At 39.3% G+C, this 17,393-nt stretch overlaps 1 protein-coding gene across 2 annotated transcripts in view; it reads left to right on the forward strand.

The window, feature by feature from the left end:
• lpgat1 (lysophosphatidylglycerol acyltransferase 1) overlaps positions 1-14,576 on the forward strand; it is a 51,064-nt gene extending 36,488 nt beyond the window's left edge. For both annotated transcript variants that reach the window (XM_066677562.1, XM_066677563.1), the window contains exons 7-8: positions 10,326-10,432; positions 10,905-14,576. In XM_066677562.1, the coding sequence (XP_066533659.1) occupies positions 10,326-10,432; positions 10,905-11,068 (271 nt within the window). In that variant the 3' untranslated portion in view covers positions 11,069-14,576. The remainder of the gene's footprint in view (positions 1-10,325; positions 10,433-10,904) is intronic.
• The last annotated feature ends 2,817 nt before the right edge of the window (positions 14,577-17,393 follow it).

Genomic DNA, 17,393 nt, shown 5'->3' on the forward strand with positions numbered 1-17,393 from the left:
TCTAATATTCCAAGGTGAATGTGGTTCATTTATAACGACCCAGAGGGTAAGCATTAAGCTATAGGTAATAATCCTAATGGACATTATTTATATTATAATTTTTATTGTTATTATTATTATGAGCTCATGTATTTACCTAGCTGTTTCTGCGAGTCCAGTGGTGCTTTGCAGTGAAGAGAGAGCCATGTAGAGTGACACAGAGAGAGAAATTTATTCTGAAAGCAGTAAAATGAGAACTCTGGCTGCTGCCTGTAAACTTATTAAAGCGTCTGTGATAGACACACTGATAGACACAGTGTTCATTATGCAGTGGTCACGCGGACACCCTATCCTTCTCTTCCATAAATGCTTCTTGCACTCTTTCATCCCTCCTTTCTTTGCCTCTCAGGTGACTTCAGTTACTGTGGATTCTTATCTCTTTCGCTGGAGTTTGTCCTCAGTGACCTGATTTTACGTCAGCTTCACAGATTTATTTCACTGTTTCTTTTTCTCTCCCCCATTTTTCTCTCTCTCTATCTCTCAGTTTATACGTTAGAAATTGTAGGGATATTATTCCAGCCCCAAAATGGCAGAGAAAGCTGTTGTTATTGTTCACTAAACATTGCTGCTTTTATTTTAACAAGTGGATATGGTGAGATATAAAATTGTTATTGGCTGTAATTGTGAATTTTAAAAAAAAACTTTTTTTGGTAATAGTCATCTAAATTTTCTCCCACTTCTATATGTTACAGACAGCAATACACACACAGGGTGGCTTGTCCGGTTTGTACCTGTCCCTCCTGTGAGGATTTAGCTCTAGATTAAATGAAAGGAATGGAAGAGGATTGAAGAAAATAAGCCTTGTCTGTTTGGGCCTGCCCCCTGAAGGAGACCTCAGAAACAGCAGTATCAGTGGTATCAGTACAAATAACTATAGTACATATAGCCGGAAATTAACATTTAAGAGCTGATATATAATAGAAGCTAAAGCAGTTTCCTTGAAGTTGTGATTTCAAATGTATTTTGATCTCACAGAGTAGTAGTAACAGTGTAGAAAATATTGTGGGTGATTTCAGCCAACAGAAACATATATTTGAACCAATGGCACCACCAGAGTCAACACACTGGACAACCTCATTCTGTAGAGACCTCTGTACAAGGCGAGGAGGGTTTGAAAGTGATATGATAGATTTGAAAGTGTTGGTTACGTTCTTACACGCCCAATGATGATTCGCCCCTCAGGAATCAATTAAATATATTCCGTTAAATCCAGTTTTTATTTTAAATATGTCCTTGTTAAATAACTTGAACACGCTGATAGTCTGTTCAGCACAGTGGGTTATTACTAATTATCCTATAACTTCCTGGTCTTCATGTAGCAGCAGTTTTCAGAAATGAACCTTGCCAGAAGTGACTAACATTGTAAAACTGCACACAGATCTAAATCAATAGTAGTAGTTTCTAATGTCAAACATATTTTTAGGTTTTCAGCATGTGAATGTGTAAAGAAAATAATGCTAGTGCGTGTGAGGGTGGATCAGGCTGTTATTTGTAGAGAGGTGTGTGTTCGTTGTGTAATGTTTGGCCACAATTAAATGAAAGAGCAAACACCAAGCTTGAGCTCACTGCTTCATTAGTTACCACAGATACAGTAGTACAGACATAAACACACACAAACAGGTTTGTTTTCATACTATGATAAGACTAGAATATCTTTTAGACCATGTCTGGAACATGGCTTTTCCATTGGAAAACTTGATCCAATATGGCGACTTTCAAGATGGCGGCCATGTTCTGGACATCGCCCCTCACTCAGATTTAAAATTTTCCCTCTCATTTCTGATAGAAAACGGTGTCCTGCAACTCCTAACTCACCCTGTACATACCCTTGAACTTGGAGCTGGCTAATTGTTTGTTTGTTAATGAATTTCTAATTTCTTGGTTTTGTTGATTTTGGTGTAAAATGTGTATGTGGCTGCAGTCCGGTGTGATCATTTAACATTAACGTTAGTGTTAATGTGGAGTGAATGGTATGTAACCTGAAGTTGGTTGATCAGTTGATTATCTAAGGGCTGTGGTTTAGAAACAGGAGCTAGATGGTGTCACACGATGCTGTTTTCCACTGTGTTGGTTTACAGCCGATGTTTGGTGGACTGAGCTGACCCTTGGCGTGTGTTTGGGTTTAAGGAGAATACTCAGACCTCTAACAATTGGGTTAGAGTTTGTGTGTGTGTGTTTGTGTGTGGCTACAAGCCAGTCCTGCTTCAGCAAGGTGCAGCATAACAGTGCTGTATGAATGATTTAATGAAACATGGCAGCAAACCAAGGTGTAAAATTGTACTACTTCCTTATTTATTGTTCTCCCTTTGCGTTTAAGGGGATACATGGCACTGGTTTTTCAGCTGTTCTCCGTAATTCAGGGTTTGGCAGATGTGTATTATTTCTACTGATTCATTTGATGATATTATTACCAAGAGATTTACTGCCTGTATATGTTTAAAGAGGAAATCCACTGTGTTTTAAAAGTGGTTGAGAGGTAACACTTTCTGCCTTGCACCCAGTGATTTCGGGTAAGTTCCAGACCCACTGCATTCATTAACAGGATGAAGTGGTTTTGCTGTGAAATGGTTGATTGTAGATTCAAGTGACTTTACACGGGTGTGTATGGAACCAGGCCTCTGTGCCTACTGCACAAATAAAGAACCCTCTAGACAACAAATGGTGAGCTAGAGCAGATTTTCCAATTGCCTTGGAGCTGCCAACCCTACACTGAAGCTTTCATGGACTCCTAACTATTATTATCAATAGATTGACCAGAGGAGGATGGGTCACCCCGTGTGAGCCTTGGTTCCTCCTAAGGTTTCTTCCTCAGCTCTGAGGGAGTTTTTCCTTGCCACTGTTGCCCTTGGCTTGCTCTCCTGGTTTTTTTTTACATTCTTCACATTTTTACATCTCATGCCAAAACTGTCTTTACTGGAATTCTGTGAAGCTGCTTTGTGACATCATCAGTTGTATAAAGCGCTATATAAATAAATTAGATTAGATTTGATTTCAGAGTTTTGTTTTTAATAGCTACATACGGCCACAAATATGGTCAGGGCTGAAGGTTTAGAATCTGCATTTTCCACACAGTTCTTCAATAGTTCCAGTGAGTGTCAAGTCACAACTGATTTGTAAAATGACATGATTGTATGATGACATGATGGTATAAAATCAAAACATGCTCTGACCTGTTTAATTTGAGGCCTGTTTCCATTAAGCCATTGTTTACTGGTGTTGATTTTGTGTAGCTATCTCTTCTGTGTTTTTTATAGTCCTCTCCTTGACTGAAACAAAGACGCTGCTGAAAGAAAGGTCATAAATGAGAGACAGGAGGGAAGTCTCTGAGTTTAGACAGAGTCTCTGTTCTGGAGGAAACACAGCAGCATGGCAGACCAGACGGTGACCGAGCCTCGGAAATGGTGGAGTAGTGAATAAAGAATAAAAGCATGAATAAAGAGAAAGGAGAAAAGTCATGCACAGCTGGATAAAGCACAGTAGCGTTACTGCGTCACCTCGGTTCACATTGTGGGATTTTTTTTCATTAGACAAACAGATCCGGGCTCAGTGAAGCTGTGTGAAATTCTGTGAATAAGGCTCATGTTTGAATTTATGGGAGTTAAGTTTAGTCCGTTTGTACTGGGTCTGACGTTTGCTTCTTAGATTTGTATCAAGAAGCTAATGAGTGAATTAAGCTACTTTAAGGTTGATCCAGATGTTTAGTTGTATACACACGGTGCATGTTCTCTAGAGGCCAGCATAAATTAAAACTAGATATTCTGGGGCAGTTGCATTAGAGCCTAAGGGCTGTGCCCAATGCCAAGTGTGGTTTAGAGAGATATAAAGCACCCCAGTGGACTTCCCCAGGCACATGACTTTGCTTGTTTTTAAACTGCTGTTGAAGCTCAGCACACATGGAGAACACACACTCTTTGCCCCCATCCTACCAAACCAATTGTTATCTGTTAGATTCCAGCTCACTTAGACAGTTAAGACAATTGTTAGCTTCCATAGACCAGAATTGTCATCAAAACCGTAAGCTCAGAGCCTAATGTACATTTCAATGCAAATTGTGCTTCATGCCTCACCATGAGCAATCAGTTTTTGAACCAAAGCTCAGGCTAATGAAACAGAGCTCTGCTAGGTTTCTACTACTCCTGCATGAATATTTCAGCTTGTGGAGAGTAAATTAGTGGATCTATAAAGAGCACACTCTCATAAAAATGTCTGATCCAACTTCATGTCTTCTCACTTTACTGGAGGGTGTAAGAACACTGTGACAAACCTCCGCTATGTCTTTATTCTTTTTGTTTTTTCATTTTTCTTTTAGAATTTGCTGATGAATGGACCAATAGATGTGATAAAAAAATTACTTAGAATAAAGATACAGTGATAAATAATTAATATTTGTTCATTCTCATCTGAAATTGTGAAATGTTAAAATGTAAAAATATATACAATTTATTTAATTTTCTATTACTTTTTATTATTTATACATTTATTCTAAACACAATTAATGTATTGCTTTGTAAGGATGTAAATTTGGTACAAAAATGGCCACCACAACCTTCTTGCGTTGCTTATTTAATCACCTGCATGTGTATTTTTCTTTGTTTTGTTTTATCCTCCCTTTAATGCATATACCTGAGGAAGAGAAGCACATTCTAAGCATTTCCATGGTCACTGTGTATAGGTTTTTATATTTATATATCAAAATATATGGGCTGAATTAGCCTGATGTGCACCTGCAACAGCTGTGGAAGACTCATTGGGCACTGGCAGCTGAGGCGGCTGGGCCTCCACAGTTGTGAGTTTATGCAAATGAGTGGTAATACAGCTGTAGTTGCGGAAACGTGGAACATTGTGTTATTAAACTCTTGTCATTATAGTTGAAAGCATGAAACGATGTGCACTAAATGTGCAAAATTTGTGGACACTAATTAGTGAATTCAGCTCATTTAAGCACCCATTGCTGACTCGGGCGTTCAGTTGTGCTCATGCAGCGCTGACTGATAAAGCTGCCAGTGTGATGTATAGCTGTGGAGTGGTGTTCTCTGGAGTGACAGAGCTCCTTCCAGTGACACTGGGATGAGTTGGAGTAGTTTTTGGAATCCAGAAATCAAGAAACTGTTACAGAAGCAAAGGCTGAATAACTCCTGATCCATATTTTTTTTTTAGTTTCAGAAGAAGTGCTGGATGAGAAAGCATCAATAAACTTGTGTCAATGGAGTGTATTTTAAATTCATCCAATAAATAAAACAGAGAGTAAGGCAGATATCATTGTGGTGTGTGTAGCCTAGGTACTGAAGGCAGTCAATCGTTAAATATGTATAATAATATCCTCTCTGTATATTTGCCACAATTTCCTAGTGCAGAAAAGATGGACAGGGTCTAATGAAGGTTCATTTCTACACAAAACTACTGAGTTTTACTAATTGTACAGTAATTATACAGTGTTTTTTTTTTCTGATTCAGCTTGTGTAACGATTCGTGAGCTCCGTAGCTCAGCTGAGCCTAGATATAGATGCACTGAAGTTTCTTAAATCCTACATGCCGTTGAAGTGAATGAGAATTATGCAGAATTGTGAAATGAAGGAAAGCAGCTGAGGAAAGTGTGGATTAAAAAGACATGTATTACTGTGCGGAATATTAATATTCTGTATGTCCCTCAAACTAGGGTGATATAACTGAGCAAGCTGCACTTCACTGCAGTGCTCAGCTCTGATATCACATCTGAGGACTGCAGTGCTCAAAAGTAATACTGTGGTAAAGCTCAATACAGGTATTGTCCAGAGTGTGTGTGAGGGGTGGGGGGCTTTATTCCCCTCCAGCCCACATTTGACTCGGAGCTTGGTGACCTTTGTGCAACTGTTCCGGAGCGTCTCATTATATTGGTCAGGGTTTCTCTGTAGACGCTGAGCAAACTGTGTGCGCAATGGAACATCTGTTTCTGCAATGGGTACAGTTTAATGTAGCGGAAAGACATATCTACAGAGGTACAAACAAACTGCATTTATGTTTGAAACGTAGTATCTGGGGGTCTATTGGACAACACTGATGAATTGGCAGCTGGTGTTCTCATACAAGTGTGTTGAGCTCCAGTGGCAGTGTGTGAGCAGCGTTTTGAAATAAAGACATGGAGCTTCACACGTCGCGGATGAAGAATGTGCTGCTCTCACCCTCACAGCCTGGGGATTTTTGTGATTGGAGGAGACCTAGCGAGTCTTTTTTGATTTCACTCTTTCTGGTGTAAGGGTTTAGACTACTCTTCACATCGCTGCTTATATTTGCTTTGTCCTTGACTGTACTGTACTTCTTACTGGTGCTGCTTTTGACTTTAACGTCCTGTTTGCTGTCCACTAGGCCTTTCTGCATTATCTCTCTCTCGTTTTTCTCAGTGTAGGTGGCACAGTACAGAGGCTTTGCATTAGATGTACATATTCCATTCTAGTCCTGCATTTACATTAATGCTGATGTGCATGTTAGTGTAGCACTGTTTTATTTAATAGGAGGGATAGGTCTGTTTATGCACATGTATGCTTCATCAATACTTAATCATGGTGTCATTTATAGACTTAAAGCCAGCTTTAGGTTTGCCGGCTTAGGGTTGGGGATTATAACAATGGGCAATCACTAAGATACATTAACTGATCTTTGTATTGTTGATACTTTAGATTAGCAGCATATTTAGACCGGATTTGGACCATATTAAGACAGATTATAGATTGATATAGAGAGCCTATGAACAACAATGACAAACTTATATTTAACATATACATTAGGTTAAATATCTGTGGTCTAACTACACATTTTCTCATTCATTCATTATCTGTAACCCTTATCCAGTTCAGGGTCGCGGTGGGTCCAGAGCCTACCTGGAATCATTGGGCGCAAGGCGGGAATACACCCTGGAGGGGGCGCCAGTCCTTCACAGGGCAACACAGACACACACACACATTCACTCACACACTCACACCTACGGACACTTTTGAGACGCAAATCCACCTATCAATGTGTGTTTTTGGACTGTGGGAGGAAACCCACGCAGACACAGGGAGAACACACCACACTCCTCACAGACAGTCACCCGGAGGAAACCCACGCAGACACAAGGAGAACACACCACACTCCTCACAGACAGACTCCCTGAGGAAACCCACACAGACACAGAGAGAACACACCACACTCCTCACAGACAGTCACCCAGAGGAAACCCACGCAGACACAGGGAGAACACACTCCTCACAGACAGTCACCCAGAGGAAACCCACGCAGACACAGGGAGAACACACTCCTCACAGACAGTCACCCGGAGCGGGAATCGAACCCACAACCTCCAGGTCCCTGGAGCTGTGTGACTGCGACACTAACCTGCTGCACCAGTGTGCCGCACATTTTCTCGATTGTCTAGAGTAAAAACATCCTCTTTTTTGTCTTAATCATATACCATACAAGTATAAAAATGTTTCTCTGTTCATCCTACATTTGTATTTTATTTTTTTCCTGAAATGAAGAGTATTATTTGAGACTTTGCTTCTCTTTGCTGCAGTGACACTTTCTGCCTTACTCTAGACATTAGAACATTTGAATCTAATGGCATTCAGCCACATAAACATTATTGAGGGTGGGTACTGACCTCATCCCAAAGGTACTGGATGGAGTTCTGTTGCTCCAGGAAACGCAGTCCAAGTGCTTCACAGACCAGTACTGGGGAACGTTATATCCCTATGGCCCATGCTTGGCAATGAGCATTGTTACCCTGGGCTCACGTGCACCTACTCCAGAGCACACACATTTTTATTAATGCTTTTCTATGGAGATGATGTACGTGCACCTATAAATCTGTGTCCACTAGGAGTGTAGTTCAAATGAGATGAATTCCATAGTAGAATAAAAGGTCTGTAGACAGCCTTCAGTCTGTGAGAGCTGGGTTTGTTCTTCAGAGGAGAAAGTAACCTCTAGTCTGTTTGAAGGTGATTTGTGTGTGTGTGTGTGTGTGTGTGGGAGAGAGAGAGAGAGTCTGACTCAATGGGGACCCCTGCTGATAGACAATGCACTAAATATTCACACCTGCACTCAGCAGTTATGTAGTAAATAGTTACGTTTACTCAGGTACACATTTAAGCAGAGGATTGAAGGCTTTGTATTTTCATTTTCAATGATCTCATTTTACCTCTTGTGTAAATTAGGGAATAAAGAAATCCACTGTTTTATTTATTTATTTATTTATAACTATCAGTTTTAGTTCATATTCAGTCACTGATGTCTAATTCATTTGGGTGATTTGCAGTGTTTATTGTTACTCTTGTTACCAAAACAAGTCATCCCAGGTCATCACCTAACCTCTTTAATATTTAGATGGCTGAATGCCATCAAATAAACACAGCATAATTAGGACTAATGTGTATTTTAAAGCCTCTCCAGAAGAGCAGACTCTGTTACTGCCAGAAGGGGAAAAGACTCCCAGTTAGTGACCTTTTGCCTGTATAGTGTGTATGAAGAATCCTCTGATTACTGTTTACTCAATAAACAGTGTGGGGTGTATTCATTTCTCTCTCTCTCTCCACTCTCCTCTCTCTCTCCTCTCTCTTTCTCCTCTCTCTCTCTCCTTCTCTCTCTCTCTCTCTATCCTCTCTCATTTTCTCTCTCTCTCTCTTGCTCTCTCTATCCTCTTTCTCTCTCTCTCTATCCTCTTTCTCTCTCTCTCTCTCTCCTCTCTCTCTCTTTCTCCTCTCTCCTCTCTCTTCTCTCTCTATCCTCTTTCTCTCTCTCTCTCTTTCCTCTCTCTTCTCTCTCTCCCTCGCTCTCTCTCTCTCTCTCTCTCTCTCTGTGTGTGCGTGGGATACATGGACTTATCTCATACTACGGAAATGCCTATGAATTTAGTCAGACTTTAGTTTGTAAAAGTGTTTAGACACACTCATCAGAAACAGCTGATATTTGTCAGTATGCCGTAAACATTTGTTAGAGCACGCTTTTGTGTGATTAGTGCCATGCAGAGACCTTTCTTTCAAATGCAACATGATAATTTAGGTTTTATTGTTTTAATTACAGAAGGTGCTTTTGATTTTGTTGTGTTTACACAACCCTCTCTGTCGCTTAATAACAGTTTATATAAATATATTACGTATGTCCATGTACTGTAGTAAAACAGTAAACACACCTGTCATCCGTAACATTAAGTCTTAATATTAATATTTAGCATTTGGTTTAGTGTTAGAAGCCGTGTAAGGCTGGGAGGAGCAAACATGGTGCCACCACGCATGAAGACATTGAGGACAAAACTGTTGGGGTTTTTTTTTTATCAGAGGGAAAGTTTTCAAACCTTTTTTCCCTTTCGACTTTGGATTTGTCTACACAGGTTGTATATAATTGTGTGCCCAGTTTTCCTGTCTGTACATGCTTTTTTTTTTCTTTGTGACATTAGCTGCAGTGTGTATTTGCTCCTCAGCATTTACTGTAGTGCCGAGACTGCACTTCCCTTGAGCTGTTCATACAGCAGCTGCTCGGACATCCAGCAGAAATCAGCAGAAACATCCAGGCGTAGTGCTCTTTTAAAAAAAGCCCAGCGCCCTGAGCACGGTCCATGTTTGTTTCAGCTAATCACTCACTGCCCACTGGATTCTCTCTCTCTCTCTCTCTCTCTCTCCCTCTCTCTCTCTCCTTCTCTGTCACTCTCTCTGTCTCTGAGAGCGGTCAATGACTCAGTGATTCTGCTTCTGTCTCTGATGTCTGCTTCCGTCTTTTCTTTGACGGAAGCTATCGGTTACAGAGTGCAGCATAAACACAACAAGACATTAACCTAAAACTAGCTATATAAATAAATGAAAACATCGAGACACTGTCTGTGAGAAGTTTCGATGCTCCCTGTGTCCTCTGGGTAATCTCTTATCCTCTCACCATCCAAAAACATGTTGGTAGTTGAGGGGGGACGACTTGTTGTGTGTGCCCTGTAATCGACTGAGACAGACCTTAGCGGTTAACTAACTAATAACCCAGTGAGCTTCATTTGAGCCTCTGTCTTTCTCTGAAGGCCAGTGACTCCCTTGGCTGCCTGTGCTGTTATCTCTTAAATAACATAACTGGGCACTGAAAATTCTCCTCCAAGCATCTTGAGATCCAGTGATGTTGTGTTAGCTTGGCAGCACCGTGAAAGAGGGAGACCTACCTAATGGATGGAACTGATGGTCGCTGAAGATGTAGGATCTGTGTTTGATTAAATTGGTGTGGAAGCCTGTTGTTTGATCTCCCAAAAGAAGGTAGGAAACCCTAATATTTAAGGTGCTCTTTGTGTGTGTGTTTTGTAGGACATATGCCATAAAAGATGTGCCAGTGGAGGCAGAGGCTCTGACAGACTGGCTCTATCAGAGGTTTGTGGAGAAAGAGGAACTGCTGGCTCATTTCTACCAGACGGGTCAGTATCTGGATCTAGATTTCTCCTGATTTAACCCTTAATCTGCAGGCATGTCATTTTGTAACTACTGTAAATAACAGTATGACTATTCATTCAATATTATGAATTTATTAGGTACACACTGTAGATTATGATATAGACTCTACTATGAAGAGATATTCCGTTATAACACAGTAAACATGGTGAATTATCCCTTACAATGTTATTCATTAAAACTACAGTGACTTATGACTTATTTTACGACTCCCATTAATTGTTCAGTATGAATTATGAATAACTATGAATTATTTAATAATTATAATGAATAATTCAGACTATAGTTAATCAGCAACTCCTTTAACCCTTCAGTGCCTAGTATATAATATGTATTTATAGTCTTATTCATAGTCAACACAGTGTTATAATTATTCTAATCAGAGAGGTGTAATCACTATCGTATAATTACGACGTTTATTTGCTCCTGGGTTTTTAGGCGCTTTTCCTCCTCCGAAAGGCCAGAAAGAGGCAGTTTCCCGAGAGATGACCCTTGATCCTGTGTGGCTCTGCGCTGTCCAGTTGTTTGCCTTTGCCTCTGGCTACGTGTGGTACAACATCCTTCAGCACGTCTACTGCTGGCTCTTTCCCCTGCTGTGGTGAGGAAGAATTCATGAGAGGGCGAGGGAGAGAGAGCGAGAGAGAGAGGGAACCGCAAGGAGGTTGAAGAAATAATGAAAAAGGGGGCCATAGCTGCTGACCTTGAGCTGACGTTGGATCTGTTAGAAACAGCCCCAGAAAACAGCAAATAGCAGGACATTCGCAGTGAGTGGAGACACTGCGAAATATGGAATCTGAGTTTGTTGTATTTTGATCCTAAATCCCAACCTCCAAATCCTTTTGGACACACACACACACACAATATATAAACAGCCCTGCAATACACTCACACCGACTACTTCAATGTTTAGAGTTAAAATGAATACATCCAGTTTACACAAACAAACATGCATTCACACACACCTACATACATATATATTATATTATGCACGTCTAAATGTTTACTCATGCACATCTGGACACATTGTTTTGTTTGTTTGTTTGTTTTTTAAACTACAATCAAATATTAGGCTCAGGAATAAGCCAGTTATTCAGATTTTTTAAGCCCCTTTTTATTAAAAATAGTTTTTGTTCCATTACGAGTGTGACACTAACTCGCTCATCTCTTCTCTATGCTTCTCTTCTTTTACACGGACTTAGAGGAGAGCTTCCAAAGGATTTTTTTAAATTATTTTTTGGCCATCTTTCTTTTTCCCCGCTTTGTTTTACATCATCCATACACTGAAACGGACTGAAACAGACAGCAACAGACAAGAGGAGAGACCCCTACAGATCGTCCGCCGGACTTTCATTGCACTATACATCTGTGCCACCTGTCCCGTATCCGTGGAAACAGCCCTGCCGTGTGCATTCTGCTTTACTTTTTTCAGTTTTTACGTTTTCGGGTTTTTTTTCTACCCGTTTTTCGTCTGTGTTTGTCCCGTGTTCGTCCGTGCGCTTAACTTTTTCTCGTGTCTGTGCATAGACAGTATTGCGAGAGCCGACTGGATGGTTGTTTGTTTACACTGATCAGACGGGCGACTTGGAAAACCGAAGTCTAACTGCTAAATCACACACACACACACGCACACAAAAACGCAGAGACATCTCAGTAGAAACTTGAACTGCTTATAGAGAATCTCCAGAGTACAAACACATGCCCTCCTGCCCTTGTCTGCATAAATATGTTGGTGTTTTACAGATATAATTAAGCCATATGCTTAGTGTCTGAGGGCTCATGTGTTGTGTCCGTGGAGTGGGGACAGGTCTCACTCTTCTGACTGAACGGTAACTGAATAATGTCAAAATGCAGCATTCTGCAAAAAGAAAAACGGAAAAAAAAGAAAAAATTAGGCTTACAGGTGTCATTACTGTAAAATAATAACAGCATAACCTGCCGAAGTGAGTGTGCGAGTCAAATTTCTTTGCTTTTTTTAATTTTTTTAGATGCATATTATGTCTGATTGCTATGTTATATCTGAGTGTTGGCAAAAAAATCTGTTATTGATTTATTATTGATGGAGATTTTATTTTATTTTTAGTCCCCCCCAGTCTTGTACATAATATAACAGCAAAAGCAGAGATAGAAACCCTGTCTGTGCAATGTTACAGACAAGTCTCTGCTGGGTTTTTAGTTTAAAAAATATTATGAATGTGAAAGAAAGAGGGGGGGGAACAAATTAATACAGCTCACATAGCTGGTGTTTTCTAGACATTTTTCTCTCTCTGTACCTGGGTGTTCTTACTAATACCAAGTGGCCAGAGCCATTCTTTTATTCTGCAGCTTATTTAGGAACCAAAGCAACAGTGGTCCACAGAGTTTGCTTTATTTGACTGACGGATGCAGCCTTTATGTCTGCCCTCATACTGCAGTGTAGTTTGGTGATAGTTTGGATAAAAATCAAATTTATACATTTTTCTCTTTTTTTCCAAAATGTCGTTGATCAGCCAAAGAATGTTCCGTGTCTGAAGTTTGCGTTGCTTTCGTACAGGAGTTACAAGTCATAGGAGTTTATACTCCAGCATTAAGAATCCGTTTTGAACCAAGTTTGTTTCATATACAAGAAATGTGTGACATGTAACATACGACTAGAATACAAACTAGTTACAGTATTCAAGAAAAAACGTTAAATCAAGAGTTAAAAAAAAGCACAGATAGAGATTCAGCTGAAATGAGCCAAAGGATGTGAGAGTTTACACAAGTAACATTAACTCTTATTACAGTACGTTATGTGCAATTTATGACACTATACAACACACTTGTTTTTAAACACTTGCCTAAAGAACAGACAAATTCAGAATAAATACGTAACTTGATTATTTTCCTGACCTTTGAGTCAATAAGCGATGTTATGGATGTAGTCATGCGTTCTCTGCGTGATTTCTCAGTCTGAAAGACACTAACTGTCTTTATTGAATTCACTGAGAAATGAAAATAAGCTCATTGTTTGCCAAGTAGATTAAAAATGCCTATTGCAATGACTTTTACAGGAAAACAATAAAAGGTCTGAGTCATTTTCAGTCCTTTCTGTTGATCGGTAAAGTTTCCCTAATTGCAAACCTCAGCTAAAACTAAAGACACGACGTATTGTAAGAAAACACTTTCTGAACTAATGCAAATGAAGGTAATCTGATGACTTCCAAGTCGTTTTAGACTGTTACTAATACTCACATAATTTTAAAATTTTAATGAAAACGTTTAGTGGAGTAGTTAAACGTGGTGATTAAATGCTATCGCTAATTCCTCTTGTTCTGTAATTACAGAAATGGACATTACCAGACACCAAACATGTCTCAGCTGATTGACTGCATTTGAACTAAGGGAGAAGGCTGTAAATTTGATCATCTGCCAAACTGTTGCTTTATCAAGCCATTTTTAATGAAAAGAGATGTTTGTTTTTAATTATTATGTTCTTTGCAAATCTATTAGGACAGAAATGGCTGTTTACAGTAGATGTAACCACTTTGACACACAAAGGATAAGTCCTGCTTCCATCGCAGAGGAGTTTGCCTCAGCTTTTCCTTTTACTCGTCCACTTGAATAGGACTGGAAGATGAAAGGCCATGCCCTGGGGCTTGAGACACATTTTGAGGAATATATTTATGTTGTTGTTGTTGTTGTTGATTTTGGGTTCTCTGAAAGGGAATTTGGGCACTGTCCAGCAATAAAAGTAATGTCCCACCAAGACACATCTGAAATAATTCAGCTGTACACAGCAGTAGACCAATAAGTGGATACAAAATGGTCATGTCCTTATCGCTGCCATTCTGTGGGATTGTATTTTTTTTTTTTTATATTATTATTATTATAATTGTTATTATTTTACTCCAGCTTGCTGAAGACTGAAGTGTATGATGCAGGAAATAAACATGCGGAAAAGCATTCAAGGCATGCTGGGAAACTATCAGGAATTTTCTTCCTATCCGAGAGTGAGAATGAAAAAGAAAGGAGTGATTGGCCCATGCTCTTTCATCATTGTCTCTCTATTAAGAGAGATAAAGAGGGAACAGTTTAGGGGCACTTTTTGTGGGCGGGGAGGGTGGGCGGAATTAGGAATTTTAACAAATTACATTAGAACGGTCTTTAGTTTTCATTTTATACTCCTGTTTCCCCTCTCTTCCTAGCTACCCAGCCATTTTACGACACAGAATCTAATTGTGCTGGAATAAAAACCATAAATATCAATTAACTCTCTGGTGTCTGAGTGTGGATAACTGTGAAGTCTCCGTATGTCTCTGTATTTATGAGCTTTATGCATTTGGACTCCTAATTAGACCAAGAGTCTCATGTGTAACATCTATTCTTTGGGCCTGGGTACAGTCTTCAGTCTGAATACTTTCAAATCTGAGAACTTAGTGGTTTCAGTGTACTGCACATGCTCTTATTTTGAATTGATGTTGATAAGGTTCTTATTTGTTCCTGATCAACGAAACATGGCTAATTTTATCCACAAATCTTATAGGCATTCTGAAATACACATACAGGTGCATCTCAGTAAATTCAATCAAAAAGTTAATTTACTTCAGTAATTCGGTTCAAAATGTGAAACTCATAGATTCATTACAAACTGTTATCTATTTCAAGCGTTTATTTTTTTAAATGTTGATGATTGTGGCTTACAGCCAATGAATACTCAAAAATCATTGTCTCAGAAAATTAGAACATTAAGACCAATTTAAAAAAATGATTTTTAATGCAGAAATGTTGACCTACTGAAAAGTATGTACAGTATATGCACTCAATACCTGTTTGGGGCTCATTTTGCATGAGTTATTGCAGTGTGGCATGTAGGAGATCTGCCTGTGGCACTGCTGAGGTGTTATGGAAGCCCAGGTTGCTTTGATAGCAGACTTCAGCTCGTCTGGTGTGTCTCATCTTCCTCTCTATGCGGTTCAGGTCAGGTGAGTTTGCTGGTCAATCAAGCACGATGATACTGTGGTTATTAAAGCAGGTATTAGTACTTTTGGCAGTGTGGACTGGAAAATTAAATCCATATCTCTATAAAGCTTGTCAGCAGAGGGAAGCATAAAGTGCTCTGAAACTTCCTGGTAGACGGCTGCGCTGACTTTGGACTTGATAAAACACAGTGGACCAGCACCAGCAGATGACATGGCTCCTCAAATCATCACTGACTGTGGAAACTTCACACTAGACTCAAACAGCTTGGATTGTGTGCCTCTCCACTCTTCCTCCAGACTCTGGGACCTTTAATTTCCAAATGAAGTTCAAAAATTACTTTAATCCAAAAACAAGTGTTTTGAACACTGAGCAACAGTCCAGTTCTTTTTCTACTTGGCCCAGGAAAGACGCTTCTGGCGTTATTTCTGGGTCATGAGTGGCTTGACAAAAGGAACGCGACAGTTGTGGCCCATGTCCTGAATACGTCTGTGTGTGGTGGCTCTTGAAGTACTGACTCCAGCAGCAGTCCACTCCTTGTGAATATCCCACAAATTTTTTAATGGCCTTTTCTTGACAATCCTTTCAAGGCTGTGGTAACCTTTTTGCTTGTGCACCTTTTTCTACCACACTTTTTCCTTCCATTCAACTTTCCATTAATATGTCTGGATACAGCAGGAGGGTGTCAATGACTGCCTTCAGGAAATCTGTCAAGTCAGCAGTCTTCCCCATGATTGTGTAGCCTATTGAACCAGGCTAAGGGACCATTTTAAAAGCTTGGGAAATCTTTGCAGGTGTTTTGTGTTGATTATTCAAATTTTCTGAAATAATGACTTTTGGGTTTTCATTGGCTGTAGGCCATAACCATCAACATTAAAAGAAATAAACACTTGAAATAGATCACTCTGTAATGAATCTACACGAGTTTCTCTTTTTGAATTGAATTGAACTGAAATTAATTAATTTTTTGATGATATTCTAATTTGAGATGCACCTGTATATCATAAAAATGTAGTGATCCCTTTGTTGTTAACAAACCATTGCTGAGCTATGGGCTAATACAGCAGATACAAGATACAATCCCTGTTATCTTTATCATTTTGTTTGGCAAAGACTAGAGGCACCTGGATTCTATCTTTATTGATTACAAACTGTGATATTTATTTGACCCTTTTCAGCCAGAGAAACGAAGCCATGATATCTAGACATTTTGGTCATTTAAACTTTGCTGTCCTCTTCATCTGACAAGTCAAATCTATCGTTTGAATAATTAATTATCTTAATGTTGATTGGAAGAAGTTACATTGGTTATGACAGGTACATGGACACATAGTGGAGGACTTTTTATTTATTTGTTTTTTTTAACCAAGCTAGCTTTTCAACTGGTTTCCCTACAGACATGTACAAATTTGTTTGTACTCTTTTGGCTCATTGAAGCAATGCTTCATTTCACCTGAAAAGAGATTACATTAAAAGAAAATTTCTTACATATAATTTAACACCTTTGGTATGTCATAGAGTGTGAAAAGAGATAAATCATTGCTTATTTTGCAAAGAGATTCTACAGTAGCCTGAACAGACTTGTTGTACTTCAGCAAAATAGATGAATTATAGTAATATTTCAAACTGTAATCAACATGCAGCCTGTTTATATGAAGAAAGGTAATCACTCATCTGTTTGGTGTCATTGTGTACACCACATTGAACATGGACCAGAAGAAGCAAATGAGAGAGATGTCTAAAGAGATCAGATAGAAAATTCTACAGAAGCATGTTAATGGTAAAGGCTATAAGATCATATCTAAGCACCTTGATGTTCCTGTATCTACAGCTGGAAATGTCATTAAGAAGTTTAAAGTCCATGGGACCATAGCCAACCTCCCTGGACATGGCAGAAAGTGAAAAACCTAACCCAGATTTAACAGAAAATACCAAGGAAAACTTACAAAAACATACAAACTGAACTCTAACCTCTCAATCGCCAAAATACTT

This window comes from Hoplias malabaricus, chromosome 7 (genome assembly GCF_029633855.1).
Source record: "Hoplias malabaricus isolate fHopMal1 chromosome 7, fHopMal1.hap1, whole genome shotgun sequence".
Taxonomy (NCBI): domain Eukaryota; kingdom Metazoa; phylum Chordata; class Actinopteri; order Characiformes; family Erythrinidae; genus Hoplias; species Hoplias malabaricus.